We start from the raw sequence: 26,938 nt of genomic DNA, 5'->3' as shown, positions 1-26,938 counted from the left end.
GTTTAGGTGCTGAAGAGTGCCCACCAAAAGCTTGCAGCTGAAGATCGGAGGAACATGGAAAGCTTAGTCCTTGATGGATGGGCTGGATTGATGCAACCGAGCATGGTTGAAGAAATCAAGACTGAGGACTGTACGAGCCCACGAGGGAGCTCGGAGAGGGGTCGTTGCTGCCTGCAGACCCTGACCGAAACGCTCGGACCCAATCGCTTTCCGTCGCTGCCGAACACCGCAACGGTCACGTGCAGCGTCTAGACCTAATCACATCTCACGTGAATTTAAATGCAGCAGTCCTGCCAAGCCTCTCTTGTCTCACCTCAATATCTGCTAAGAGTCTTGGTAGGATCACTACCATATGATCGAATAGATTGATTTCCCACGAGGCTTAGAGATACCAAGACTCGAACTGTCAAGCGACTAAGACATTTCTGACTCCAAATACTCTACGCTGCGATTCTATTAGCGGATAAAAGCCGTTGAGTATGAAGTACCGATGCGGCTAAGTATAATTCGTCTTGTCGTAAGGATCCTCTGCTGATTCGAGTCCCCGCTGCTTGATGATAGATGGCGCTTCTCCGAGTCATGGTGGCTGAGTCCCGCGACAAGCTACTACGCCGTCGCTGAACATATGCTTCACCCTAGCACGATTTCCAAATAAGCCGTCCGCTATCTTCGAGCACCTTTCATTGGTAGAATAAGAGAAACGTCTAATAGCTTCAACAAATGTGACATGAGTGAATGCACTTCTCTACTCTATCTAAGTCTATAAATTGCACCTGACTGTGAGTGGCAAATTATGATTCCTGATCCGAGCCCCTGAAGTTTACCGCCATGTGGGACTCTACTACAGTATACTCATTCATCCTGCCGGGGCCGAAGCCTAGACATCAGTTGAGTAGAACGCTCGAAAGACGAGGCTTTTAGTGTTACCACAAATTCCTAAACATGGTTCCAAGCAAGCGAGAAGGCAGCGAGGCATGAGTTGTCTCATCAAACTGCAACAATTCTCAATGGAAACAATGTGGTAGACGCCTCGCTGCCTTACTCGCTTGCTTGCTTGACAAGGTGCTTAGAGGAAGTCGCAATGCCTCATTTGCCTATAATATGCCTGAATATGTGCTTTATTACCTCACTTACTGGGAGAGGTGCTGGGAAAGGTGCTTGGGCAGGTGCTTGGAGTGGTATTTATGCCCTCTATCAGATATCATCAGACTATAGTATGTAGCCAACTAGCGTAATAGTATGTACGACACAAGGTGGCGACCATTTTCTGCCTTCCTTGCGCCTTAAAATACCAAGTTTTGATGACCTCGGCTCACTCTCAGTAGGTATATCGATTCTGAGAACCTCGAAATCTCCGTCCGCCTCAATGCACCAGGGTAAGTGATAAGAGCCAATGCTACCTGAAATCAAGGCAAGCAATAATTCAAGTCATGGGGACAAGAAGAAGGGCGGAGGGTTGCAGGACCTTCGCTCCGCACAATGTATGTAGCTTATTAATGTCTAAGGCACCCATGAGCTGGTGCCTGACAGGCAGCCGCGGCGGCGCCTGTGAACAAGTCATCCTTTAGCGAGAGGCAACCTGCCGGTAGATAATCCTCCCGTTCGTTACTTTCGGAGAGAAGGTTTATCAAATAGGCAGGCATGTAGCTAGAAATGAATATGGAATGGATCGCTTCGTTCTTCTGTTCTATTGAGCTCAACCAGTCAGTTGCCGCCGCTGGTGGAAGATAATTATAAAACACTGTCAGGAGAACAAAGGAGAATGCGGCCATTCGCTTGATTCAGCCTTACAGGACAGGGTATGGTTATTCAGCCTGAGGGTCTTCTTCAGCCGTAGGAGAACAGTCCCGACTAAGTCTCCTCCTGATCAACAGTTTTTGGAATCATGAGAATACTTGGTTTTGATTCGATAGACTTCGGGTTGCAGATCCGGACCCCAACCGGTTGGGGTTCAAGCCACATTCGTCCCTGCACCCATCCACGTGCTCAACACATGGTCTTCAAGAGTTATTTCAGTTTGGATAGTTGGAATGTGTGCTCCTGTATTGAGCGGTATTGCGCCCAATTAGCCCGTCATATCGGGTGGGCATAGCTTTGTCTCTTTCCCTAAAATCTTTGGGGGCGGGCCTGCAGTGGCAGTGCCGGGTACAGTACTTAGGGCTTCAACATCTCGCCACTGTTCATCTTCATTTCACTGTGACCATCACTTGAGCCTACTCTCGTCACTTACAGTTCCACATCACTATCGACCGAATTTGATCTCAGTCAATATTACCTAACAAACAGTGCTTCCATCCCTGGTTAAGATCCTCCGTTACTTGCATTCAGGATCTCACGATCGCAAGGTCAAACAATACCTCGAAAAAGTCACACAAGGTCTAATCTTCAATTGATTACACATTGAGCACATTCAATTACTAACAGCGTGCTAGAGTCCATCAAGCAAGACCTCCAGAATGCACTACGACCCATAATAACAACAGAAACCCACAATCCATGGACGACATTCGACGCTTCATGTATGGAGGACTCGGACCGCCGACGCTGTAAGATATGCGCCCGCCACAATTTCTCGAGCCAGCTAACCTTGGAATTGAGACTGGACTAAGAACAGCTTGACGAGCCACATTGAACGAACGCACCCGGGCGCTTCATTATCCGAGAATGCCATTGATTCATTGTGGAAATGCTTCTATTTCTTCGCTCACCATCCGTTTCCATGCGAGTCGACCGACAAGACAGCCAACGAGAGCGTTGACGCAGATGCCTTTCACCGAGCAGTAGCCTTGCTCGCGCACCAAGGTCCTAAGCTGTTGGTAGCACAAGAGGCAGGATATTACTTTTGGCGACATGATGAGACGTTCTTGCACAGAGCTGATTGCGCAAGGGTGCTGAGAAGTATCGGTCATTTGGAGAGCACCCAGGTTTTGTCCGCTTTCGAGCCACCAAATCATTCCCAGTCTGCTTTGGACGATATTATGGATGTGCTGGCTACGACACAGCCATATTCTGTGAATCTAGCACCGTCACCGACTCACCTGGAAGCGGTTGCCAGGAGGCTTTTGGCTGAGGGTCTCACCATCACAACATACCGCCTCAGCCAGACAGAGCTCTCGACCTTTTTAGTCTTACTTCTCCGGCTGGGGGTTTCAAATGATAAATGGGGCCGGAATTATTACTTTGGGTCCTTCGCGGACGAGAACCCGGTGGATGAAGTGTTGGCCAACGCGATGGCTGCCAGACTCATCGGCAGTGATGAGGTAGATTTTGACAAGGCTTTGGAAATGAAGATGGATGCATTGGTAAGAAGCCTCTACACATCCGTCAACTAAGATGCTAACAGGAGTAGCCAAATCTTATGTCACGTTTCCATCAACTATGGACAACTCTTTTCCAGCCTCCAACGTCGGACTTCCACGGGGAACTCGAACAAAAAGATGAAAATATGTTATCGCGTTACTTGGCCGCCGCTTCGTTATTCGTTCCCATGCCTAAGGCATCGACACCTGTAGGTTTGCGAGACAGACACATCAACTATAGTTAAGTCGGTACGACTCGGGATAGAGATGTCTTATCTTTGCCTAGTCTCGTCCATCACCTCCAAAATGGCCCGGATTCCCATCTCGTCCTGGCCACGAATATTCACGATCCCCATGCTCCAGCAACCGTGATAGGAAGCTTCATCCCCAGTCTCTTATGTGCAGGGTCCGACAGCAGCAGTGGAACCCGAAACTGCAAGACTGGAGACACACACCTCCTCTTCCAGCTACAGCCGAACTTCCGACTGATCCGATGGGAAAGACCGCACACGTTTCTGAAGACCTTGATCAAGACCAGTTACGAACTTGCCTCTCTCCGGGCCGTGGATGCAGAGAGCGGGCAACAGGCGCGCATGAAACCTTACTCGAAAGAAAGCACTGTTAGGCTGCTTATCGATCCAGAAGGGAGTTCGGTGTCATTGCATGGCTCAAAAGATTTGAGCACTGCAGCGGTGGGGAGATATAGAGAGGTAATGAGAAGTGACACGGGAGATAAGGATTGGGAGGTAGTCGTGCAGAGTTGCACAATTCATATGTTCGCCGTGGTCTAAATATGTCTAAAGCTTTTAGGCATGTAGTTCTACCACTAGAGCCATTGGGGGTGAAACTGACGGGCTCCTTAGCCCGCAGGGTCTTCACCCACAGATGCCTAAGGCATTCGTGGCGGTATAAATGTACATAGCCCAGAGTGAAGGGCCTTCGGGCCTTCCTCTTCTCTTTTTATTCTTGTGAATGGGATTCTTGCCTGGAAGACTGTATGCCCTTCGAATCCTCACGAAAACATTTAATTTATCATACTAATGTAACTGCAAACGCTCGTTCAAGGTCTCCGCTATGCACCCTCAGCTCACATAAACCGATCCCAAAGTAGTGCTGCACCAGCCAATACGGCCATCGAGGTTTCAAAGGCCGCAACTGGTCTCCAATTGCCTCCATTCCGATACATGACCCACGCTGCCACCAGACGAGAAGGTATCGAAGAGACCATGATCAGAGTATCGCGCTGGTATGTCGAGATGAGATAGTATGTGCCAAGCGCAAGAGAGGTCAGGCTAGGAGAAGAATTAGCGACCAGCATGCTGTGTGGGGTGAAGGATACAAAGTCTACCCAATGCATTGAACAGCGCCTTCGGGAGTTCCGGTCAACGACGAGCCCTCGAAGTGGGCGACCGATGATGGAAAAAGAATCGAGTAAAATGCATTTCCTAGAAGGAACACGCCCTGGGCGGCGAATACAGTGCTCGAGACGCCGCCCATGCGGAGACCAAGGTTGTGGAAAGACATGATTGAGTTACTTTGTGGTTCGGTGGATTATGGTAAGCTGCGTCAGTGCGAGAGGCTTACTATTTTCATATCAGGGGGTTTTCGTGGGGCTTGCCGGTTAGCTCCGATCAGCCGCTGAGTCTAAGCGTCGCTGCGGCCCCTCGGATAAACTTTCATACGATTGTCCATACTACCTAATCTCTTGGCAAGGGGAGATGAGAGGAGAGAAGAAAAAGTCAGAGAAAGGAAAATGGAATAAGAAAACACGAGCATACGTGGAAAGATTCTCTTGAAGATTGCCTTGGAAATAATATATAGGGCAGAACGTTTTCTGGAGAGCAAAGTGCCTGTATGAGGGTGCATCTAGATATCCATAAGATCTCAGAACAGCAGACACCACTTACAGTGATGAAAGAAAAATATCAGAAGATTCATATCTTATTACTCGTACGCTGCTCACATGCATGTAGGATGTGCAACGGGGATTGGCATAGCAGGGATAACCGCTCTTGGCACTAAGGTAACAACTATGGGAAGAAGTGGAGTAACTCATACATACAGAAAGTCAAGCATACAGAACGAAAAGTAAAGTGTGAAATCCGAAGTGCGTGCGGGGAAGTCAATCCACCTTTCCCTCGGGTTACTCGATGCGGATGTGCACGTACTCGTGGACATCAACCTATGAATCAATTAGAATCTCCTCCGGGAGCTCTTCGAACAAAAACCCCTCATCGTCATCATCGTTAATCTGAAGCTCCGAACCGGCACTGGCGCTTGATTTCGGACCAACTAATCTCCTGTTTCCATATCGAGTATAACGAGATGACAATGCTGAACATGACGACCATCGGGAAAAAGGGCACGTAGAAGGAACATACTTCCAATCATTGCAGAGCACGCACAGGACCACCGGCAAGAGACAGAACGCCAGTAGGCGCCCACGCGTAGGGGGTGAGCAAGATGGATATGACGGCCACGACGACGACGGCCGGCAGGGCGAGCGGCAGGATGAAAACCATGAAGAGCTCGCAGCCAATGACAAAGAGCAGCCGCAGCCGGCTCCAGAAGGAGGCATCGAAGGGCAGGACGCTGAGATGCGCGAAGTGGCAGTGCCCAGCTACGGTGGCAGTCGAGGTCTCTCCCGTCTTAGCGTTGGCTACTTCTTGCCCTTGCTTGCATCGCTCCCTCCCCTTTCATGTCACGCCAAGCACCATTTTTCTGGGTGTAAAGTATATTCTACTAACGTTATCTACGTATCTAAGGTGACGAAATAAGCCTTGTCATTGAACACGGAGTCTTTTGCTCGGGTCTCCTATACCCTGGCTGAGAATCCACGGAGCTAGTATAGCTAGCTGAGCCAGAGCGAGATTACTGGGGCAAAGAAGAAATGACGTTATCGGACGATTATGGCTGGACCAGACCAGACTTATGCCCAAGTGCAAATCATTGTCATTCAGGTAAATCTTATTCAAATGCGTATCAGAAGCCGTGTCAGAAAAGCACAGGTCACGTTCTACGGAGGAGCTCGTTGGCTTGCCCTGTGTTGTTGTACTGTGTCACAACCCACTTGAATCCGCAAGAGGATGATTACCCTGAGCCCCCGTGATGTGATAACAACAACAGAAGAGCAAAGCAGTGTGATGGCAACGTGTGATCAAAGGTAGCTGAGCGTGAACAGGCTCGCCTCTTTTTTCAGATCGCCAGTATACACATCGGTACCCACAGTCTCTTGGATGTTATGTCGCATTCTGGCTCTTCGGATGACGACACTCTCTTCGATATCGGCGTCCTCGGTCACCTGACTGTTCGGTTCCTCTGGCGCTAGTACCCATAAGCCCTGACGGCCAGCGTATCCGATCTTGTTCTTGTCTCGATCATAGAGGTAGATGTAGAATTCATCTTCCGTTCCCACATAATGACCCGTCTGACCAAGATCCGCCGGGATAAATGTGAAATAACACGCATTCTCGGCGCTACTGCCTGCCCAAACCAGAGCCTGCTCTACCACGCGAACCATGGTAGGGTTGATGCCGAGCCATTGCTCCTTGCCCTCGATGGTAATCTTGATTTTGTACTGTTGGTCATATTTGAGCTGAGCGAGTTACATGGTCAGTCCGGTGAAACGTACGTGCTCAGCGGATGGAAACGCGGAAGGGTCAGGAAAGCTTAAAGTGTATTGTGTAGGAAGGGACGGTAGGCAGATAGAGTCCATACCTTCGGAGTCTCGCCTTGCTCCGTGATAATAAAGAAGTCTTGGCCTGGGGCCTGAGCTGTCCGTTGGAACTCCACGAACTGCACGGGCAGCTTGCCAAATTCCGCTTTGTTCAACTGTTTCTTGAGCCTTTCTGTCTGTGCGGTAAATAAGCCCATGCCGTACGAGAGTAACAGCCGCCTTGCTAGTTCGGCTGGGATAGAGTCAGTGATTGTGTCAACTAGATAAGATCTTGTAAGTATCTCCTCACCAAGAGTCTTCCCATTGTCTGCGCTGGACACAGACACCATTTCTCCCATGGATTCTAGACGAAACTTGATTGTCTGCTGTTCGGGCTTTTTCGCGGCCAGCAGCGCCGCAAACCGTGCCTTGGTATCTTCATATCCCGGCACCATGGAAATGACATCTTCAAGCGGCATGATCTTGGATTGGTGGATGGGTCTCCAGTTGTAAAACGAGCCGACAGTGTATGCCCAGTTGGGAGGGCTAGTTTGGCATTTGAGTTAGTATACTGACGCCCGGCAACCCAACAGAAGAAACTCTAGAACAGGCTGAAGATACGCACTTGTTGCACTGCAGGGTATCGCCACCTTGAGCCTCCCAATTGATCGTGCTGTATGCTGACACATCCCTCTTCTCGGAGCTAGAGTCGGACGAGTTGCTATGGCTTGCACTGGCCGACGCCTGGACCCAAGGCGAGGAGAAAGAAAGCGCCGCGGCTGCCCTCATCGACTTGGCCTGTTTTGCGGTGGCCGCGGCGTCGGTGGAATTACTCTGTTCCGAGTTGTGGAGGCGACCGCCCAGCTGAACCCTGGTAGTAAAAAAGCGGCCTGCGGGGTGTCAGCGCTCCTGTCCTGTCGCTTAGGTAGGTTGTAGGCAGGATTGGCCACCTACCGTATTTGCTCTTGAAGACATTGATGGCTGCAGCTGTGTTGACCCGCTCCAGATCGAACTTGCATTCTTCGCTCAGATCAAGGCCAGACGGCTCGAAGTCAATGACCACTCGGGGAAACTGTCATGGTACGTAGTCAGAGAAAGGTCCGTGGATGACTGAAAGCTGGAGAAGAAACATACATTGTAGGTGATTGTCATTACGCGACTCTCTTGAGTGCTACTGGAGGTCGACGATGATGATTTGCTCTCACTGTAGCTTGCAGACGCACTGGCACTGTAACCAAAGGCGCCGCCTTCGCTGCAAACCCCTCGTGTCTTAGCTGGAGTGAAGTGATGCCTAACGCCAGGGCAAGGGAATAGACCTTACATAGCCATTTTAGCGTCAGTTTCAGATAAGGACGCTTCAGCCATCGCTCGGGACACCGATTTCTTCGTTTCGAACTGTCTGATATACGAGTCGTCATCAATCCGGAAGCGAGGGATCCGGAGTGATTGCTTTTGTGTATCAGCTAAAGCAGAGAGAGGGCCGGTATCTCACGGAGGTTATCGCACCTTTGCCTCTCCAATCGAGTCCACCTCCGCCGTCGCACTGATCTGGTAGTTGAAGAAGTTGCGTGGTTTCAACACAAAACCTACCATCCGCGAGATAAGCTGAGCCGCTTCTGGAAAGCCTCGCACGGGTCATGCTAGAGGGTACTCACTGGGGTAGAGTGCGCGCTCGACGAACTTGCTGCCATCCACATCGACCACGCGGTAAGCATGGAGCAGACAGTTGTTGCGCATCACCACGCTCCAATGCTTCTCCGACATATCGGCTGGATGGACAATACTAAACGTCGTGGCAGGATTGTAGAAGATATTGTGACTGAAGGTAGTGGCTTCCTGGGGCTTGGTGGGCTGTCGAGCGACCGGGAAATCGGCGGCACTCTTCTGTGGGATCGGTCAATGGATGTCGCATATTAGCGGGCATGAAGACTTTTTCTTACATCCACCGCCACCTTCTCCCCTTGGTTGCGAAGGCCATGGGCATAACCGGTCTCGATGATTTTCTTGGAATTGAGGTACACCCGGTAGGTGTCGGCATTGTCTTCAATCCGGTCCTAGTGGGATTGTGAATTTGGCTACTTCGACGGTCGGTCAGGTAGAAAAACTCACCCCAAGCTCGCTCGACTGCATAGCAGGTATGTTAACAACATTTGTTATCCATCGACCTCCGTGCACAGAACATACCTTCTCATTGAGAATCTGGAGATACGCCTTGAAACTGGTGGTGTCCGCGACCTTTGCGCCGCGTTGATTGGTGAATGGACTCGAAAGCCTGCCTTGCGATTAGCACCGCCTCCGATATTGGGCAAAAGAGAGTTGATTCATACAGCCTTGGTTCCAAGGCCTTTTCGCTGATTAGTAGCTGACGAATGTCCGAAAGCTTCAGACCTGCGTCGTCTGGGTTGGCAAACGGAATGCAGGCTTTCTCCTTCAAGAGTCTGGTATCTCCATCATATGAGTAGACATGGAGGATCTCGGGTGTGCCTTTTTCCAGGACTGAAAGTGGTCAGGCTATAGTTGGAACGGGGTGCCAGAATTTCTTGGGCCGGGCAACGTACTTTCGGTGGCCTGTTTCTCTTCGGCAGCTGCAACAGAGGAGGCGTCCTTGGCTGTGTTGCTTCCTGTGTCCGTGGTCTTGTCCTGGTCCAGGCCTGACAAGAAGGAACATTAGTTTCCCAAGCGGGGTGACCTCTCATGCTCGAAAAGGTTCAACATACTATCAGAAACTCTCTTCAGGTTGTCATCGACAGCAGACGTGGTCTTCTCGGCTGTGTCTACGACGCCTTTCGCTATACTGACGGTGGTATTTTGAAGCACTGAGGCCATTTCGGGGAGCTGGGCTATACTGGCTGGTATTTGAGGTAATCGTCAGTGGTGAGATAGAGTTGGGACTCTAGATAGACAGGTGAGCTGGGTATAGAGGGGTGAGAGGGGTGAGCGTATTTATGGCGGATCTTGTGACTGCAGCGGAACACTGTCCCAGGAAGCTACATGATCCTGGTAAGGACAACTATCTCTTCCGTAATACGGGGACTCTGTCGGCCTCTGCCTGTCTTTCTCTCTGCGGTGAAGATCGGCCTGAAAGAGAGCCACTGGAGAGAGGTGGTAGGTCCAGTTGACCCGCAGTGACCTGACTAGCCATTTTGTTGGCATGGACTGATTAGGGCGATAGGAATAATCTTGTCTGCGTCTAGATTGCTCGCAGAGGCTTCATGCACAATGATATCAAAGTGCGTCCTGCGAAAGCTGGTTATTGTAGGTGATAAACCTGCCTCGTTGTGACCACTCTTCCGTAGCGTAAGACAGATCGCTGTTATGTAACACAATGGCGAAAAACCTGCAGAATCGAGAACCGCCTGTGCGGGGTAGCAAATCTATTCAGATTGAAAAGAGAGGTCGGGAGGCAGGAAGATAGATGTACCCATACGACATCTGCATGCATGCAGGATGTGTTGGTCGCTGCACGCGCTGTTGGGGCTTTCTAAGATGATGGTTCGAGCACTGGGGATTTTGATTGGGGTCGGCCCGCAGGAGACCCGCTTCAGCTCGACGCGATCAATGTCGCTCCGAGCCCTAGCTCCGTGCATTTAATCAGTCGTGAGCTGGTCTGCAGAGTGGCTACTGGCAAATGATGAATGACGTTCTGCTGCCACATCGCAATCTTCGAAATTCGCTGTGCATCAGCTGCCTTTCAAGGACGGGTTCGTCTGACGATCAGCAGACGTCGTACAAATGTTCAAGTTTTGCTCTCTTTTTGAAAAGATTACGATAATCATGATCATTGCCGATGTGAGTCCGACCCGTGTGTGCCATGGTAACTGGGACTTAAACTGGATGCACACCTGACGAATCACGAGCGCCTCTAAGACTTGATCTCAACAGTCCCTTCAAAAGTGAGCCTAATGCGTAGAGTAATCTGCCTCTTCCAGTTCCCTAAAAGAAGACGAGTGCTCGTTCTCAATGCACGGTTTGCAGCTATACTCCTGCACGGCGCGACGAACCGGATAAAGTCGTGACTGACATGCTGGCTGCACAGATGTATTTTTGAGTTGTGTGAGTGTAGCTCTACTATACCTTTCAGGTAGCTGAGCAATTATGCGGCTGAGCTCATCATTGCCGACCAATGCCCCCGCCGAGGTTTGCAAAAAGGAGTAACTATGTGTATGAAGGCTAGACACATGACGTCGGCGACTACACCTTTTGTCTGATCAAAAAAAGTATAGATCTGATAGGTACTGTATATCACAGTCCAGATGAAACAAGCTGCATGTGTCTGATAGTATCTTGTTTGCCCACTGTCCTGAGGCTCGTGACTTTTATCATGTAATGATGTTTTTTACCTGGGGGGTTCGTGTCATGAAGGGAATGGGTTCAAAGATCTTGCGGTACATTTTAAGAGACATGATATATGAATCATCGTTTGGAAACCGTGGTTTTGAGAAATTGAGATGTGGGAAATTGACACAAATAGCCTGCTGTCCAGGTCGACAAGCTAGCTACACTTTCATGGCTAGTATTCGCACTGACCTTGGCAAAGCATGCTAAGGCACACAGGAGAAATAGTTATGTTCCAGAAGACCCTGGTTTGCATCTAACGTCTAAAAACATTATGAAAACAAGTTTGATCGGATAAAAGGAAATGGTGGCAAAAACATACAACAGAAGGGATTCGCTGGTGGTCACCCACCCAACTACTAACCTCCCGGCGTGTGGCTTAAGTACGGCTGAGCGGACGGGAAGCCCTGTTTTCCACACCCTGTGGTCGTATGTGCTTGTTATATTCGGTAACTGTATATTCGCTTGTCCACAACTCCATCCTATTACTTGTAGAGTTAACTTATAACTGCGTGATCCCCCTTCGAATTTCCCGATTGCGGCAAAGGGCAACCGCGGACAAACCCTTACTCACCTTCAGCCCTAACTGGCCTCTTGAAACCCGAATCGTGCATTCTAATTATTCGGCCAAAGCCTGTGCTTCGGTTATGGTACTCGGGTATTGTTGGTTCGTATTCCTATCGTGGTCAGGTATATCTATACTATTTTTCTAACATATCGCGGGTTGAGAGTAGAAAAAGATATTTCGCGGTCGCCGCAGGAGCCACGACCGTTCCTCTTCTGACAACCTTGTGTCCGAATCCACAGCAAATCAGCAGAACATCGCAAGACCCAGAGCATCTGGGAGTGTTACTTTAGAAACCAACTAGAAAGATCCTCCCAGACCCGGCACGGACCCCCAATCTGTAGGTGGCCGCCGCACCTCCGGACGCGGGCTGCACATCGTACAGCCCCAAGCTGGACTGGCTCTCCTTGAGGGCGGGCCGGGTCCTGTCGCGGGAGACAAAGCTAGAACGACTCGCTTGGCCCTGAGCGCGATGCTGCTGCTGGTACCTCCGAGATCGTTACCTCTGCTGCTGCTGCGAGACGGAGAACGAGGAGGCCGACTGCCAGGGTCCGGCATCGGCGGCGTGGTCTCCTCCTGCCAACGCGCCCTTGATCGGGTCCATGACCGCTTTATCGACGGCGGTTGTGGCGCCTATCACACCATTTCCTCCCCGACACCTTTGGCTAGCCCTTGGGCAACCTTTGAGGCCGTCTTCTTGGTAGCGGCCTTGACAGCCACCTAAGTGGTACCAGCCGGTGATCGGGTCGCGCCATTGCCCGTTGAATCCCATGAGCTGAGGCTGCTATCTCAGACTTCTCTTGTCTTCGTTTAGCTCGCTTCCAGCCAGCTTTTTTTTCATGTGAGCTTCGTCGCCGTTGAAGCCCCAACCTCGACCCCAACCTCTATGCGAATGGCCGTATGCCGGCTCCTGTTCGTGTCATGATTCGGATCTACGATGGCGACGATAGAAACCAGCGAGGAGTAGCTGAAACAGCATGTATGCATGGTCGACTACTACGATAACTCCCAATTACTTCCAGACTGCGCGTTATGGGAGTGGTTCTTCGCCCCAATGACCTGGGTCACCTCATTTGTCGATGGAGGGTGGAAGCACGCAGACAAGCCCCTATCCTCCTCAGCCGAGAGCACAACAGCATATCCGGCCATCCTCGCCGAGTACATCACCTTGTATGTCAAGACGGGCGCGACCGGGTCCCGCAAATTGGCCGTCCGGGTGCAGACGCCCGACCAGAAATACCACTACAGCAACAGCGCCAGTTACGCCAAGGGGGTCATCATCCGCGCCATCACGCCGCGGCGATACAGTACCAACGATCTCCACATTGAGGAAGTCGAGATCGCTAAAGGGAACTTTTATCCCCCGTGTGACTGAGTCCAGACCAAAACCTATATCAGCAACAAATCCACCGAGTATCCCTCCCTTCGTCAATGTGCGGCCCTATAGCTACCATTCCGGGAGCGACAGCCTGCCCGGCTGGGGCTACTGCTGGATGGTCAAGGATGGCCACAAGTACAGCATCGCCACCCGCCATTGGTATACGTGGCCGACAGGCGAGACCACGCGCACCGTCTGGTCGGTCGTCAGCGACTTCGGGTCAAAGACATCTACGTCAACCAGCGACCCCATGCCGCTGTTTAACTCTGTTCGAGACGTATCCTCATGTTATACTGAGTAGGATCCTGGGTTGGGAAGACAACGACCGCTGGCTAGAAGTGTGGGATAAGTACGGCAACAAAGCCGCCTTCACGCTCAACACCAACGACACTAGGATGCACGTCATTGCGAAAGACCGTGCCATCACGGCCGAGGTTGAAACGAATGGGGTCCATAAGCCTGGGACGTCCGTTTGGGTCTAAGATCTCCCCGCCGACATCCAGAGCCGTCTTCCTCAGCTGCATTCCTACGAACTCATGGAACACTTGCCTGCTCACCATCACGTTGTCGAGGAGTTGCGGGAAAGAGCCAAGAGGAGGAAGAATACAGCCTGAGGATTGAGTTGTTGGCAGCATTGTGTGTTCATATGGAGTTGGAGTGTTTAGGTCGAGGTGCACAAATTCTGCATTGCATCTGGGGAGCCAGCGTTGCTTTCATTCTTCTTTGGGGCTAGTGACGGTGTTTGTCTCAGGTTAACATGGGGCACATGGTATGGAGTGTAGAGCAATCTTCTTCTACTGTACTATAGTTCAAGGCAGGGGCATTGAATGTTGACAGGGGCCCGACTGACGTCTCAACTTACAGGATTTATTTCTAGCATGAAATGAGTCAATGGAATTTAGTCCCCGCCGTAGTCTCCCGTTCACACGATAAAAGCAAAAAGAGCACGAGTGACCCCTGATGCCTAAATCTCGCCTTCATTAGGAATACCCGTCCACCAACCCCTAAGATCTCGATACCAAGACCAGCCCCCCAGCGATCCCCCCAAGGCCAGGCCAGCGATGAACGCCGTCTTGCTCATCTGAGTCTTGAAGCTGAAATCGTACTTCCAGTGCTTCGGATCTTCCTCCTTACTGTGGGTGTCTTTGGAGGTCGTCTCCCTGTTGCAACGAGCGGAATGTGTCGAAAATGCTGCTAACGCGCGAGACGTCATAGTAGCATGTGCACTGCGAGGACAGCTGTTGTTGTGAAGAGGGGGGGGGCGCAATGGAAGGCGACGCCGCAGTATTGTAGCCATGGCGATTAGTGCGCAGCCTAAGCTGTTGAGTTTAGTAAGTATTGTATAAATGGTATGAGGAAATGACCTGGAAATCGGTTGCTAACGTTGTTCACTCCGCAATGTGCGATCAATGTGGACGAAGCAAGTAGCCGGTGCGGCTGGTAGTATTTATATCTGGTGAGTCAGACTGGGAGTCCACGCAACATGCCGCTTTAAGGCTGAGCGGGAATAGCGGTGGGCGGGCCAAAGCGGACTAGCCCGCAATATCTCTAAAAATAGTTCGCCCCTCCCGGCTTCGGATGACCGGCTCGGCTGTTCCGATAAGGTTGTCGATCCGCCGTACGAGTTCGACATCTATGATGTTCTAACATGTTTGCGTCAGGTGGCATCTGTAGGTTTGTTGTTAAGTTCGGCGAGGAAGTCTTCGAGATAATTCTCAGCACTATCACGTCAATCGTCAAGAGAACTGTCTGGGTCTTCAAGAAGATTGTTGCATTTATCCAGGATATCATCGAGTTCATCGGCTACCTGATTGAATTGGGGGATATTCTTAATACCCCCGATAGTCTGGCTACTGGCTTCACCAAGCGCTGGATTATAGCGAAGAATAACTACAGACTATGAATCCGGACGCCACGAAATAGCTCAGGGAGTTTCGGGGTGGTATCACGATCCCTCCGCTACGGTGTCATGCAACTGGTCTACCTACTATTCCACCTACGGCGGAGGACCAACCAGCGCTAGAATAGTCGATGATGGGTCACGACACCGTGGAAAGACGAGCGGCACCGGGGGGGGGACATCGTGCAACTGTGGGATGACCTCCGAGGTAAACTAGAGAACATCACCAATAATGTCGTCAACCTAGTCGGGGATCTGGTAGAGTTCTTCAATCTGCAGGACTACAGCGTGCAACAGGCTATTAACAAAATCAGGGAAGACCCGGTTACTGGAATTATAGCCGCGCCAGAAAAGCTTGTCGATATCCTCTTCCAAGCTCTGAATGTGGGCATTGATCTCGTGCGAGACCTGGCCAATGTAAAGGTCGAAAACCCAGTCCTATTGTGGCTGTAGGATAGTATAATCGCGCGCGGGCGTCCTTTGACCTTGCTGAATCTCTGCGTCCTGCCAGTGGCCATTCCAACCACCGTACTTTATAAAACCGAAAACGACCACGCACCGCCAAAGCTCAAAGAGCGGCGGACCAAAGCAACATTTGGGAAGATCGCCAACGGAGAGGCGGGTACATCGCTCGTATATGATATTCTTGAACTCAGTGTCGCTGCTGCACCCAGCTTGGTCCTTGTGGGGGGCGAGTTCGATATGTTGTCTGTGCTAGTCGACGGGGGTTTTGGATGTCTGGTTCTGGAAATGATCCCCTTCGGACCCATTGATAGCCTTATGGATGTATTAGACCCGGCCTTACTTACCTTCAACACGATAGGCGGATCCACCACCTGGCCTATGGTGGCACCAGGGTCAAAGATAACCAAGCTCGGCTCGGATACGCGAAGCTTCATCACTTGTCCAACCACGCAACCATCCTACTCTATGTAGTTCCTAAAAGATACTGATCCTTATAGTATCCAGGGCTGTGGCCTAGGTGGCGCTGAATCCCTGACTGGTGTAGTTCTGAACAAGGTGGCGGAGGAAAAGGCCTCGGCCGCCCCGTAAAAAGAGCGTTTCAAGGCAACCATCAGCGCGGTGATGTCCATTCCCTCCCTGAGTCTCGGCCTCAGCGGTGATATGATGGATCAGAAAGCGGGTGGCAAGCAAGATTGGCCGATTATCAGCACGTATATCGGAACGGCTGCTGGGTTCGGCGCGAGCTGGGGAGGTGTTGTGGCTCGGCGGAATGATGAGTTCGCAAAGCTTTGATTTATGTCGGCTTGGCAGTGGGCTCGCTTCGTACGGTGTTCAAGCACTATTGCCTCGCGACCCACTTTGATTATGACGGTTGCTGGAACGAGAGTTGCACTGTGGTCTTCTGGTCTGCGGAACGACGGTATTCTTTCGATACCGATTTTTCGATGATTTTTCTCCTGTGGTATGAATATGTGAACGTATTGACTGAGATATACAATGAAGCAGGGAAATAGGCTCTACTAGACGCCTCCTACTACCGTCACGCAGCTGCGATTGGCATCGAAAGGCCCTCGCAACCCTATCACTACATCCTGGAAGTTATCGAATACTGAAATCAAATTTCAACGTTCCCTAATAGCCAAAAACATGCAGTAGGACTACCAAGACCACCATACACACAAGGGAAGAAAGCATAGTGCGTAGACCGATGCGCGGAATGTGAAAATCCTCCGCAGACTACTCATAGACAGCTCCTAGGGCTTTAAGGTGCGTACCGAGATCCTAGGGCCTCTCGAAAAATAACCCTAAGAGCCCTTAGTAAGAAGAGTAATCTCGCTGTCACATATCTCACCTAAGCAGGAGGAAGCGCCTCCTTGCCCTGTTTCCACTCGCGCTCGTACTTCCACTCAGTCACACCAGTAACATGCTTCCCACTCTGGAAGAAGACAAGAAGCTGGACCTCCCTGCGGCTGAAGGCGAGGGCCGCGACCTGACTGCCGGGCACGCACTGCTGGCGGAAGCCGCCGCGCTGCCACTTGTCATCGTCACACGCCATCTCCATTACCTGGTTATCCTCATGGACGAAGTAGACGCGGATGCGGTCGTTGTGGGAGACGGTAGCCGCCAGATCTGTGCGAGGCGGGGCCTTGGAGACGGAGAACTCTCCGTCCTTCCACTGGCGGCCGTCGTACAGCTTCTCGCGGAGGCTGAGGTCGTCCTTTTGGTGGTAGACACTATGATTGACTTAGCCTTTGACACGGTGGTAATAATGTGGAGCAGGTTACCGAATCCTCATGGCAGAGTCGTGCGAGTCGGAACTCTTGGGGCTCACACAGGCCAGGCCGCTGCCGGGTAGGGCGCGGCCAAGGTTGGTCATCTTCGACCAGCCGTGTTTCTCGTCTGTTGCGGATGGACTCGTTAGATAAATGTGTGCGCGCGAACCGGAGAGGGCCCACTCACCATCCTGACCCAACTCCTGAAAAGTGTTATCCTGCATCTGCACATAGACGCGGAGGTGGGTGGTGTCTTTTCTGCGGTGGCAGCACGCCGCCATCATCGAGTAAGGCGCCACCTTGATCTGGTGGCGGTCGAGAGATCCCTCGTGCCATCTTCCGTGGTTGTCACGGTAGACCTCCCTGACCACGCGGTCTTCTCCAATGAAGAACAGATTCACCTGGCGCTTTGATTAGTGCAAAATCGGATTGCTGCTAAGGGACCTGACACTCACAGTATCGGAGGTCCGACAAACAGCGGCAATGGGGGACCCCAGGATCGCCTGTGCGACCACATCGTGCTGGGAGCCACCGGACCACTGGCCGTCGTGGAAGCGAGTCTCGCGGATACGGCCGTTGGTGTCCTGGGTGTACACCTGGAAGTTATCCTCAGACCCGACAGCGGCAATGGCGCAGCCTGGTTGTTGTTAGCATATGTGAGCATCACAGATGCTAGGGTGGTGGTTTTGGAAGTGGGGGGGCACGCACGGAAGCGGATCTCCTGGGCACCGGCGTTCGACATGGCGAGGTGTCTTGACAAAGATCTGCTGGTCGGTTTGCTGGTTTGAATAGACAGTTGCGCAAAGCAGAGAATGCTTGGATGCTCTGTGCTGGGAGAGTGTAATGGTTTGGGCTTGTTAGACCTCTTATATCTGGCCATGTTACGCAGATGTTTCCTGGTAAACGCTCTGACCCTCACCCCACGGGGATGGATGGCGTGGTCATTGTGCCACAGTGACAAAGATGTGGAAGGTCCGGGATGGGAATATCAACGTTTTCGTTGCAGGTCGCACCTATTTGGCCCGCTTCGGAGGACACAACGCGCAATAACTGCGACATGGTATCGCACAGCCCTCATTTCATCGCCACACATAACCTCCTTTCATGCAACAAACGGTTTTACCGAGTCCAATAATTGCTGCACATTGACTTAGCAGTAATGATTCGTGTGTCCGAGTGCTCAATTGAGAGTCATTGTGCTCTTGAAGCATTGACGAGTGGGTGAGACGGTAGCTGCCCTCCTTTACATTTACATACTTGGCGTAGCAGTCGCCACTTGAACTTGCCTTAATGCCTTCTCTCGGTAGGATAGCTTGAAGATTCAGCAGCATGCGATCATCAGCTTTGTCAGATGGCAGATGTTGACCTTGCGCACTAGGATCAGACAAGGACTTGGGGCAAGGAAGCGACCGTTTCGGGGCTAGCGCACCTTCGTCGAAGCCTTCACGCCTATCCGGCCTTGTTCCAGTGCGAATGGACAACCACAACCGGTTTCGTTCAAAGATAAAGCGTCAGTTTATTCCTTCGGGCTCTCAGGCAATTGAACAATCAGTTTAAAGTAGGTAAACCATCTACCTTCTCCAATGGCGCCCACCTATAGTTCTCGCCACCCGCTCTCGCATCGATACGTAGACTCTTGACATATCAAATGTTATCCAAAGCTTACCATGTCCCCCGCGTTGCATTCTTTGCGGCAAGCTCAATCGCCATCATCCACCCCATCGCCCCCGCAATATACCAACTCAGCGTCGCGATGGAATCCTGCACCGGTCGCTGGTAGGCATAATTGGTCGCACACGCCGCGAAGATTGGCCATGGGACGGAGTACGAGGCCCAGATGACGCGATCTGTGCAAATCATCAGCATTCGGCACTATCCGAACCCCTCCCGCAGAACAGCGCCTCCAAGTCCCGTGCAACATACTGCGAGCAGACTGTAGCCCCAGTTCGGGAAGGAAAAGGCAGGCAAGAATGATGACTATCCCCATGGATGCAGCGATAGCAGCGTCTGAGACAGATAAGCTTAGCTTTTGGACACTTGTCCTACGGCGTCCTGGAACGTGGAGGGTGAGCTTACACTTGCTAATTTGGATCAGTGGCGTCTGTGCCTCGGGGCCCGGGGTGACCTCATCTTCCCTAATCGCGCGATGCAGGCACAGCCCGACATTATCGTCAAACACACGTTGGAGGTGGTCGAGGGTTGCTGCTCGGAGTTCTGAGCCGCGACCGATGTCCCAGTTAGCGGCTTGTTTTGTGGCAAAGTCCACCGTTACAGCGTGTTTGGTGACGAGGGCTTGGATAATGTAGGTGCGAACTTCGTCGGCGGTCGCGCTGTCCGAAAGGCTGGCTTTGGGTATCATGGTCAATATGGTCTTCTGGTAAGCACTTCACACATGTGGTGCAAGAAATGGTGAGGCAGGAGCGGTTTGATTGGGATCATAAACGGGATTCGTTAGATAGTATCCTTATACCTAGGGGGAGCCGAGGCCCTCTGACAAGCGGCGCTGAAGGCTCATCCTTTGATATATTAGTCTGTGTATATCTTCTAATCCACCTACTTGGCGGTGAATCTCACGAGGTGTGTTAAATATGCGTTGTGTTTTTAAGTAGGGACTTGGGACCAAAAGAAAGAATTCAGGTCGTTTTAGTGTAGGAAAAGAGAAAATAAGGGTATAATACTATCTACAACAACAGAAACCAGGTGTTGGACCATCATTCATGGTTACAACACAATATAAGATCAAACCCGCACTTCATCGTCGTCGGAAGAATAAATTCATAAAGAATCGCCGTTTGCGTCCAACGGTTTTGGAAGCCGAGGGTTGTTGGCAGCAGCATGCATGGCATTTAGATGTGACAGACTGAGTAATGAAGCGTGTGGTTGCTGACATTTGGAAGGCTGGACTGCTGCTGTTTCCCAGTCACGAAAGGTGTTTGATGAGGATATAGCGTGTGGATGATGCGAGCCTAATATGTTGGTGCGAAGGTCGGCACATTTTCTAAGGAGGTTCAAGGCATCAGGAGCCTTTCATAGCTGTTTGAGAGTAAATGCAAGTTTGTGCATGCTGGTTAAGATATCAGGATGCTCGGGACCAAGAGCCTTCTCTGACCCTTCTAGATCCCGTCGATGCATGGCCTCTGCCTCCGCATGCTTGCCCTGTCGTGCAAGTACCAAGCCAAGCTGGCCGACACTGGTCAGAGTATCAGGATGCTCTAGTCCGCAACCTTTTTCTCGTATTTCTAGCACGTTTCGAAATATAATTTCGGCCCCGCTATATCTTCCATCACTCTGCAGGCAACCTCCGATTCTTGCCAGGAAGTGATGGTACTTGTCCTGGTGTGCCTGGAATTCTGCGCTGTTTACCAGATACAATGCATGAGGTAGGTAGTCCCTCCACTTACGTCGATTGTCATGGTTGCTGTTCGGAAACACCTGGGCCAACCGGTTGCCTACCTTTTCTACCCAACTCTTCAGGCTCTCCCTTTTGCGAAGCCAGTTTCGGATGGCGAGATGCACAAGTCGATGAACACTGAGAGTGCTGTCATCACCCTGTATGCTGACAAAAGAATATGCTTTCAGAAGACCTAATGCTTCTACTTTCCGTTTTGCTGAAGCTGTGGCCGGCAGAATCGATTCCGGTATATTCCGTGGGCTAATACAGGCCATAAATGACAGATAGTCGCTTGCTGTTTGATCCATTTGTTGGATTTGTAAGAATGAGCCCAGCCAGGTCGTGGCCACTGGGTTTTGAATCTCTGCATAGCGTCCATCATCCTCAAACTCCTCGCTGAGCATTTCTATTGTGCTTTCCTCCTGTTCACCCAGCAACAACATGTATCTCTCAAAGGAGATACCGTTCTCATTGATGTAAGCTGCGGCTTGGCTAATTGCCAGAGGGAGAAAGGCAAGCTGCTCAAGGAGTGCATTCGCCATGTGGTCATCTCGAAGCAGATCTTTCTGGACTAGTAATTTTTCGAAGATCTTCTTGCCAGTCTTCTGATCCACATCGGGAATATAGACTATATTTGCTGCTGCCAGCTTCAACGCGAGCCGACGGTTGCGTGACGTGAAGAGCACATGACCATTCTCACTCTGAGGAATGATATCCTTGAGTGGTGGTGCTGAGGGGCTGCCCTTGATCCACATATTCATCTCATCTGCATTGTCGAAAATCAGGATCCACCTCTTGTCGGTCTGGCTGAAGTAAGCCTGGAGCCGCTGTTTTACCTCGGCTGGCTCCACATTCTGGAGCCCCACCAGGCTTGCAATGCTCATGAAAGCCTGTTCAACAGCCTTGTAGCTGGTACACGGGATCCAGAAAACCGAACATTCAGGCTCTCTGTCGCGCATGCGGTAGGCGAGCTGCAGCGCAATTTGGGTCTTTCCTACCCCGCCCAATCCAGTAATGGCAAGCTTTCTCGGTCCGTCTGGCGCAGAGATCGAGTCCTCTAGTTCCTGTATCTCTTTCCGGCGGCCCACGAAATGCGGATTTCTTGCAAAGGGGATCATTAGGTGGCGAGAATTGCTCGTACTTATCAAGTATATAAGACATTGACAGTATTGCACTTTTGCTCGATACTTTACTGACCTTTGTAATTCACCGGCATCCAATACTCCAAAAAAGCCTTTGCCACGGACGCTCCGGTCGCTGCTGCGTATGCCTGCCACACCTTGCCCTTGTGGCTGTCGGCATAGTTATAAACTCCTTTAATGATGACACATGGAACATTATCCCATACTCCTGCCCCCTCCATCTCGAAACCAATGACCTTCTCTCTATTGACAATCTGATCACGATGCTGTCCCGACTTTATGACCGTATCGGCAGAGGCAACGGACCCAATATATATGGAAGTCCGGATACCATCCGAGATCTCTCGACATCGGACTTGTTGACTTGGATCGCACTCCAACTCGTCGCACTCCTTCCGTAAAGCCTCTTCGCAAATTTGGTCAGCTGCATCGGTCGTAGAACAAGAGCACCTAGCAAAAGAAGCATGCTCGGAATGCTTGTGCAGATAAGAGGCATGGAAAAGGACATCGCGGACCCGGGGATGACTCCACTTACTCCCTGTCTGTTGGAGGGAGTGAAGGTAATGCTGTGTCTGGTCCTGAATCTCATTGAGTGCGTTTTCCGTGCGAAGACCATTTAGAAGAGCCCGAATCTCTCGACCTGGCCTGCCTAGCGTATCCTTAACGTCACTCTTCCGTTGAAACCCCCCCCGGGTACTGTCTGCCAAAGTCATATTCGATCACCGAGTCACTGATAATCACATCGCCAAGAAATATCTCTTGGTACTTGGGGGGCGAGGGGGCGCCTCCGCAGGTACCAACTACCAAAGCTAGCCTAATGCCCGTGTAGCTAACTAGCAAGCTGGAGGCAACAGCAGCTGCACTGCCCTTGCTCATGCCAGGCATATAGCACAGGACCACGTCGTGCTTGCCAATCCGTCCAGTTATGTATGCGTTCGCATCGCCTCGTTGTTTGCCATAGTGTTTCCCAAGCCGATCATAGGTTTTATCAAAAAGAGCTTCGACCGCTTCCGCCTCAAGAGGGAGGGCGCAGATAATCGCTATCGCAAAATCGTCGCGGCTTCTCGGTCGCATTCTGCAGCACGGGTTATAGAAGGGTTTCCAAGTAGAGATTGAAGCGGGTTTTGCCAGATCGAGTTTTCTGGACAAAAAGCCTAGAAATGGAGGGTAAGCAGAGCTGAAGCTATAGTAGATAGAGGTAGTCTTATATTCTCAGCCTCGCGCTTTCCTCCCAATCACACGACAAGAATAGCCGCCCAGAAGAGGGGTAGCGTGCTGCTGGTACCCCATCGTTTCACTGGACCGATCAATAAAAGATGCCCACTTGGCCTGGAGGAGAAGTATGGCCGAATAATAAAGAAAGAAACCAACATATCGCAGCTCTCATCGACTGTCGCAGAGTTAGGCTGTACGTTCCTGAAATCGCAAACTGAAGGTGAGCACACATGTCAGTCATTTTGATATGTTTGCACTAAAGCTTCTCGAAGGTGCCCTTTCCCGGAGCTAAATCCAACCATCCGAATGCCAGTCAACTTAGCTGTCTTCTCCATTACTATTCTAGAACCTTCGATCATCCACTGATGCACGTGCCATGGTTGGGTCAACGTGTCAACTTTCAAAGTCCTTGCTTCTGCAGCAAACGAGCTATCTTTCGACTGCGATCTAACCCTAACTTTTCAGCAGTCTTAAAGACCCCAAGTCAAAGGCGGATGGCCCCGAAAAATAACTCCGGTGATGCTAGAAGCTCTATGTGACCATCTTCTTGAGAAGTCAGATTCGTACTACATGAGATGGAATTATTCCTGCTAGACGAGTTCGACATGCGTATACCGAAGTCTACCATAAGTAATGCGCTTCATAAGCAAGGGTGATCGAAGAAAATTGCTCGACAGCAGGCTAAAGAACAAAACTAATTAAAACCAAATGAGTATATTCATTTGATCTCCGACTTCTGTTCGTTTGACCTGATTTATGTCGATGTTCTGAGTGCGATAAACGAGTAGGCTTTCGAAGACCAATAATACTATGTAAATATCATTAATTGTGGTTTTGTTGTGGCTAATATCAGAGGGAACTGACTAAATAATGTAGTGTCGTAGTCACGGATCAGGAGTCTAGGTCCGTTAGGCCTTGCACTACTCGCTAGAAAGTCGGCTTGTCGGTTGCGAACTTTTTGAGCGCCTCAATGATATCTGGCCGTGTGTCGCCCGAACTTGTGCTAAAATCAAAACGGATGCTGTCTTGCATGGCTAGTGAAATGAGATTGATTCCTGGCAGAACTATCGCGGGATTCAGAGGTACAGTATACATACGGCCGCTAGTCTTAGTCTGACCCGCCATCTAGAAGCGAAAGACAGATCCAACGGCTTGAGGCATTGATAGATAGATTAAGGACTCAATTTATAAGTACGGCAGCAGATGTGAGCCATATCTATGAAAGAAGCTAACACCTCAGTTGGGAGTAATTAGCGTCTTGAATAGGAGAGAGATTCCCGGGCCACCTGCAACACTTGATTCCACCCCGAATCCAGCAGTAGACTGTTGATATGAACATCATATCGGTGACTTTGGAAGCGAGGCTCGTTGTATCCAGTCAGGTCACATTTGAGTTTTTGTCGGCGGACGATGGGCTTCAGCACAATTCCTCCACGATGTCGTGGTAACGCTCTAGATACCGTTAGCATCACTGGCCCGGAGGGAGCAGGGTCAATCAGGGAAAGCGGATAGTGCCCATCAACACCGCGAGGAAGGCAGATATAGTTCAGCGTTTTCTCGACTTGGTGCCGCTGAATGGCTACAAGCCGATTGGACCCTACGTTGATGGATACAAGACGCCAGTTCTTAACTAAGCAGGGCAATTCCGAATGTGACAAATCCTGGGAAGGATATCCATCTGAGCCCTATTTTGAATTATAGTAAGCAGGTCAGGGCTATCCTTCGAAAAGTCTTTCACTTTGCTGCGAAGTTCAGGAGGCGCCTGTGTAAGATGTGATTGGCGAATGCAAAAGTAATTGAAGCAAATGACCAAACTTCCCTGCCTCTTCTTGTCAGTCTGATAGTATAGTACATGGGTCGCCGGTGTGACATTATGCAGCTGGAAGTATGTAGCTGAAAACTCACATGCGATCTTTCGTGGTCTTTCCGTTTGGCAACCTTAGTTTTCTGCCGTGTTCTGGTTACAAAACGCCTGTCTCGACCAGGAGTGCTTGTTCTGAGACTCCGGATCGAAGGCACACACTTGGTTTCGACATTGTTACACATCTTGAGTGGCATGATAACCGACTGTGAACCGTAAGTAATGCGTCCAGAAGGCAAGAGAGGTGTCAAAATTGCTGAACAAGCAGCGAAAAGGACGTTGAGGCTGTATTTAAAGAAATCTCTGAGTTGGGTGGGATTAGTGTTGCATCCGAAAGGAATAATTAAGATGGAAGGCCGTTGAGAGCACTCTATAAACTGGACACAGAAACTGGGTATGGGGCCGCCGTTAGTGCTTGACCATCTTGGGTGCCCAGTTGGAGACAGCTCGCTTGGCTGGTGGGAACTGGATCACTTGACTTTGTAGCACAGTCTTCCATCGTTCGAATTGTCAAACGGTCCTCTCCAGAGGCCGTATCATTGTATACCTTCCCACGAATTGACAGCTAGCTGAAAATAGCTATAGTGAGAATAGCAGACCGGTGGTGCTGGATGAGGGCAAAGAGTATACTCCGTAGATAGTGATAGATACACACTCGGCCCGAAGCGGAAAGAAAAAAATAGGCAGATCCACGGATGAGCCTTACGTAACCCACGGGATGATCTCTTGCTTCTGCAGGGCTATCTTCAGGAACCCCTCGGGGCCTCGTCATCTTCACTACAAGTCAGATGCTCCCATTAGACTTGTCATTATGTGGAGGGGCCTGTTTGGCAAGCCATGTCATGTCCCACCATTTGATACAGGGGCTCTGGAACACCAACGGGTGGCTGTCAAAGTTCCATGCCTTGATGTTTTCCCTTTTGACCTGCTTTCCAACTTTATTTCCTGGTTTCGTAACCGGTCGAGGACCCTCATCCTTTTAAGACAAAACTGTGTAATCTGTCTTGGGGAATAATGCGGTACTATGCCTGGTCCAACAGAATACAATTGCAAGGCAAAGCTTTGTCACCCGCTGACCCACAGTGGAGATGGCATCCACTTGAGCCTACTTACGCAACTCCCCAGGTACAATCGGTTCGTCTCGGATTGCCTTTTGGTGCCTTTGGTTGTACCTGGCTGCCTGCCTGATTAAACTGTCATTTCATGCAAGCATCAGATTAAATCACTCCGGTTGATCCTTTTAGCTCTTCTTTGTACGGAGCTGTGTCCCAAAGAGTCATTGCACTGCACTAAACTCCTTGGCGTATCGAAGGTATAACGTAATCGGTAAGCGAACCGGCGGTGTAAGCGAACCGGCACCCACGCCCACCCTAACAGCCTTCCATGAAAAGTTGAAGCTTATATACACCATATACCAACAAAATAACATGTTTAATTGGTGTTTTGACGTGTTGGACACCTTGTTCTTATATGCCCAATTGTATTACAATCGCTGCAGCGAGGTGGTGCCCGGCGGCGAGGTTGTTCCTCGCCGGCAGCTGATTCTTCAAACTGACTTCCACCAACTTGATCAGCTTCACAAACTCTTTTAAACGCGTTTTTGGCCTCGTCAACGGTAAGACCATTTAGACCAGCCATTTGGCGATGAGACCTCTTATTCTTAGCGTTTTGCCTCTCCAAACCAGTTCGTAATTCATCAACTTCCTGCTCAAGTAAAGCAGCCCGGTTGATGGCGATTTCGCATCCTTTTACAATATAGGATAACGCTGCTTTCATCTGCGAGGACGGGCTGATTGTACGTTCACGAAGAAGCCTTTCAATTGTAGTTTCATGCTTCCTTAATTGCTTCGTGTTTTTGGGCGTTTTTGGCACTGTTGATTGTAGTGGTAATACTGCCTGGTTGGAGTAAGCTCACGAGCTGTATAACCAGTTTACTGAAAACCTCGTCCGGCTGCAATGG

At 50.5% G+C, this 26,938-nt stretch overlaps 7 protein-coding genes across 7 annotated transcripts; 2 read left to right on the top strand and 5 right to left on the bottom strand.

The window, feature by feature from the left end:
* Positions 1–2,496: 2,496 nt before the first annotated feature.
* ASPACDRAFT_44539 (uncharacterized protein) lies at positions 2,497–3,332 on the top strand (the record flags this gene model as incomplete). Its single annotated transcript, XM_020201433.1, has 2 exons — positions 2,497–2,546; positions 2,615–3,332. 2 exons carry the CDS (start codon positions 2,497–2,499, stop codon positions 3,330–3,332), a joined length of 768 nt encoding a protein of 255 aa, XP_020055250.1.
* An 848-nt stretch (positions 3,333–4,180) lies between these two features.
* ASPACDRAFT_121700 (uncharacterized protein) lies at positions 4,181–4,890 on the bottom strand. The gene is made up of 2 exons (XM_020196461.1): positions 4,648–4,890; positions 4,181–4,591 (listed from the first exon to the last, which is right to left on the bottom strand). Exons 1-2 carry the CDS (start codon positions 4,821–4,823, stop codon positions 4,387–4,389), a joined length of 381 nt encoding a protein of 126 aa, XP_020055249.1. The 5' UTR covers positions 4,824–4,890; the 3' UTR covers positions 4,181–4,386.
* Positions 4,891–6,456: 1,566 nt separating this feature from the next.
* On the bottom strand, positions 6,457–9,780 carry ASPACDRAFT_61603 (uncharacterized protein; the record flags this gene model as incomplete). The annotated part of the gene is made up of 16 exons (XM_020203673.1): positions 6,457–6,876; positions 7,017–7,234; positions 7,265–7,500; positions 7,580–7,844; positions 7,909–8,026; positions 8,089–8,245; positions 8,276–8,403; positions 8,461–8,502; positions 8,545–8,570; positions 8,610–8,838; positions 8,895–9,008; positions 9,064–9,078; positions 9,139–9,226; positions 9,282–9,450; positions 9,513–9,605; positions 9,672–9,780. The coding sequence occupies 16 exons, from the start codon at positions 9,778–9,780 to the stop codon at positions 6,457–6,459; spliced, it is 2,427 nt and encodes an 808-aa protein (XP_020055248.1).
* Positions 9,781–12,908: 3,128 nt separating this feature from the next.
* On the top strand, positions 12,909–13,714 carry ASPACDRAFT_44535 (uncharacterized protein; the record flags this gene model as incomplete). Its single annotated transcript, XM_020201432.1, has 3 exons — positions 12,909–13,219; positions 13,302–13,451; positions 13,534–13,714. 3 exons carry the CDS (start codon positions 12,909–12,911, stop codon positions 13,712–13,714), a joined length of 642 nt encoding a protein of 213 aa, XP_020055247.1.
* A 3,234-nt stretch (positions 13,715–16,948) lies between these two features.
* On the bottom strand, positions 16,949–18,111 carry ASPACDRAFT_44533 (uncharacterized protein; the record flags this gene model as incomplete). Its single annotated transcript, XM_020201431.1, has 5 exons — positions 16,949–17,330; positions 17,382–17,496; positions 17,557–17,770; positions 17,825–18,006; positions 18,078–18,111. 5 exons carry the CDS (start codon positions 18,109–18,111, stop codon positions 16,949–16,951), a joined length of 927 nt encoding a protein of 308 aa, XP_020055246.1.
* Positions 18,112–19,031: 920 nt separating this feature from the next.
* Positions 19,032–19,728, bottom strand: ASPACDRAFT_61600 (uncharacterized protein; the record flags this gene model as incomplete). The annotated part of the gene is made up of 3 exons (XM_020203672.1): positions 19,032–19,216; positions 19,293–19,376; positions 19,446–19,728. 3 exons carry the CDS (start codon positions 19,726–19,728, stop codon positions 19,032–19,034), a joined length of 552 nt encoding a protein of 183 aa, XP_020055245.1.
* A 668-nt stretch (positions 19,729–20,396) lies between these two features.
* ASPACDRAFT_53097 (Pfs, NB-ARC and TPR domain protein) lies at positions 20,397–22,976 on the bottom strand (the record flags this gene model as incomplete). The annotated part of the gene is made up of 4 exons (XM_020202693.1): positions 20,397–20,525; positions 20,559–21,900; positions 21,954–22,602; positions 22,634–22,976. 4 exons carry the CDS (start codon positions 22,974–22,976, stop codon positions 20,397–20,399), a joined length of 2,463 nt encoding a protein of 820 aa, XP_020055244.1.
* Between the last annotated feature and the right edge of the window lie 3,962 nt (positions 22,977–26,938).

The sequence above is a fragment of the Aspergillus aculeatus genome (genome assembly GCF_001890905.1).
Source record: "Aspergillus aculeatus ATCC 16872 unplaced genomic scaffold ASPACscaffold_10, whole genome shotgun sequence".
NCBI lineage: Eukaryota > Fungi > Ascomycota > Eurotiomycetes > Eurotiales > Aspergillaceae > Aspergillus > Aspergillus aculeatus.
This window is presented reverse-complemented; position numbering and strand designations above follow the sequence as displayed.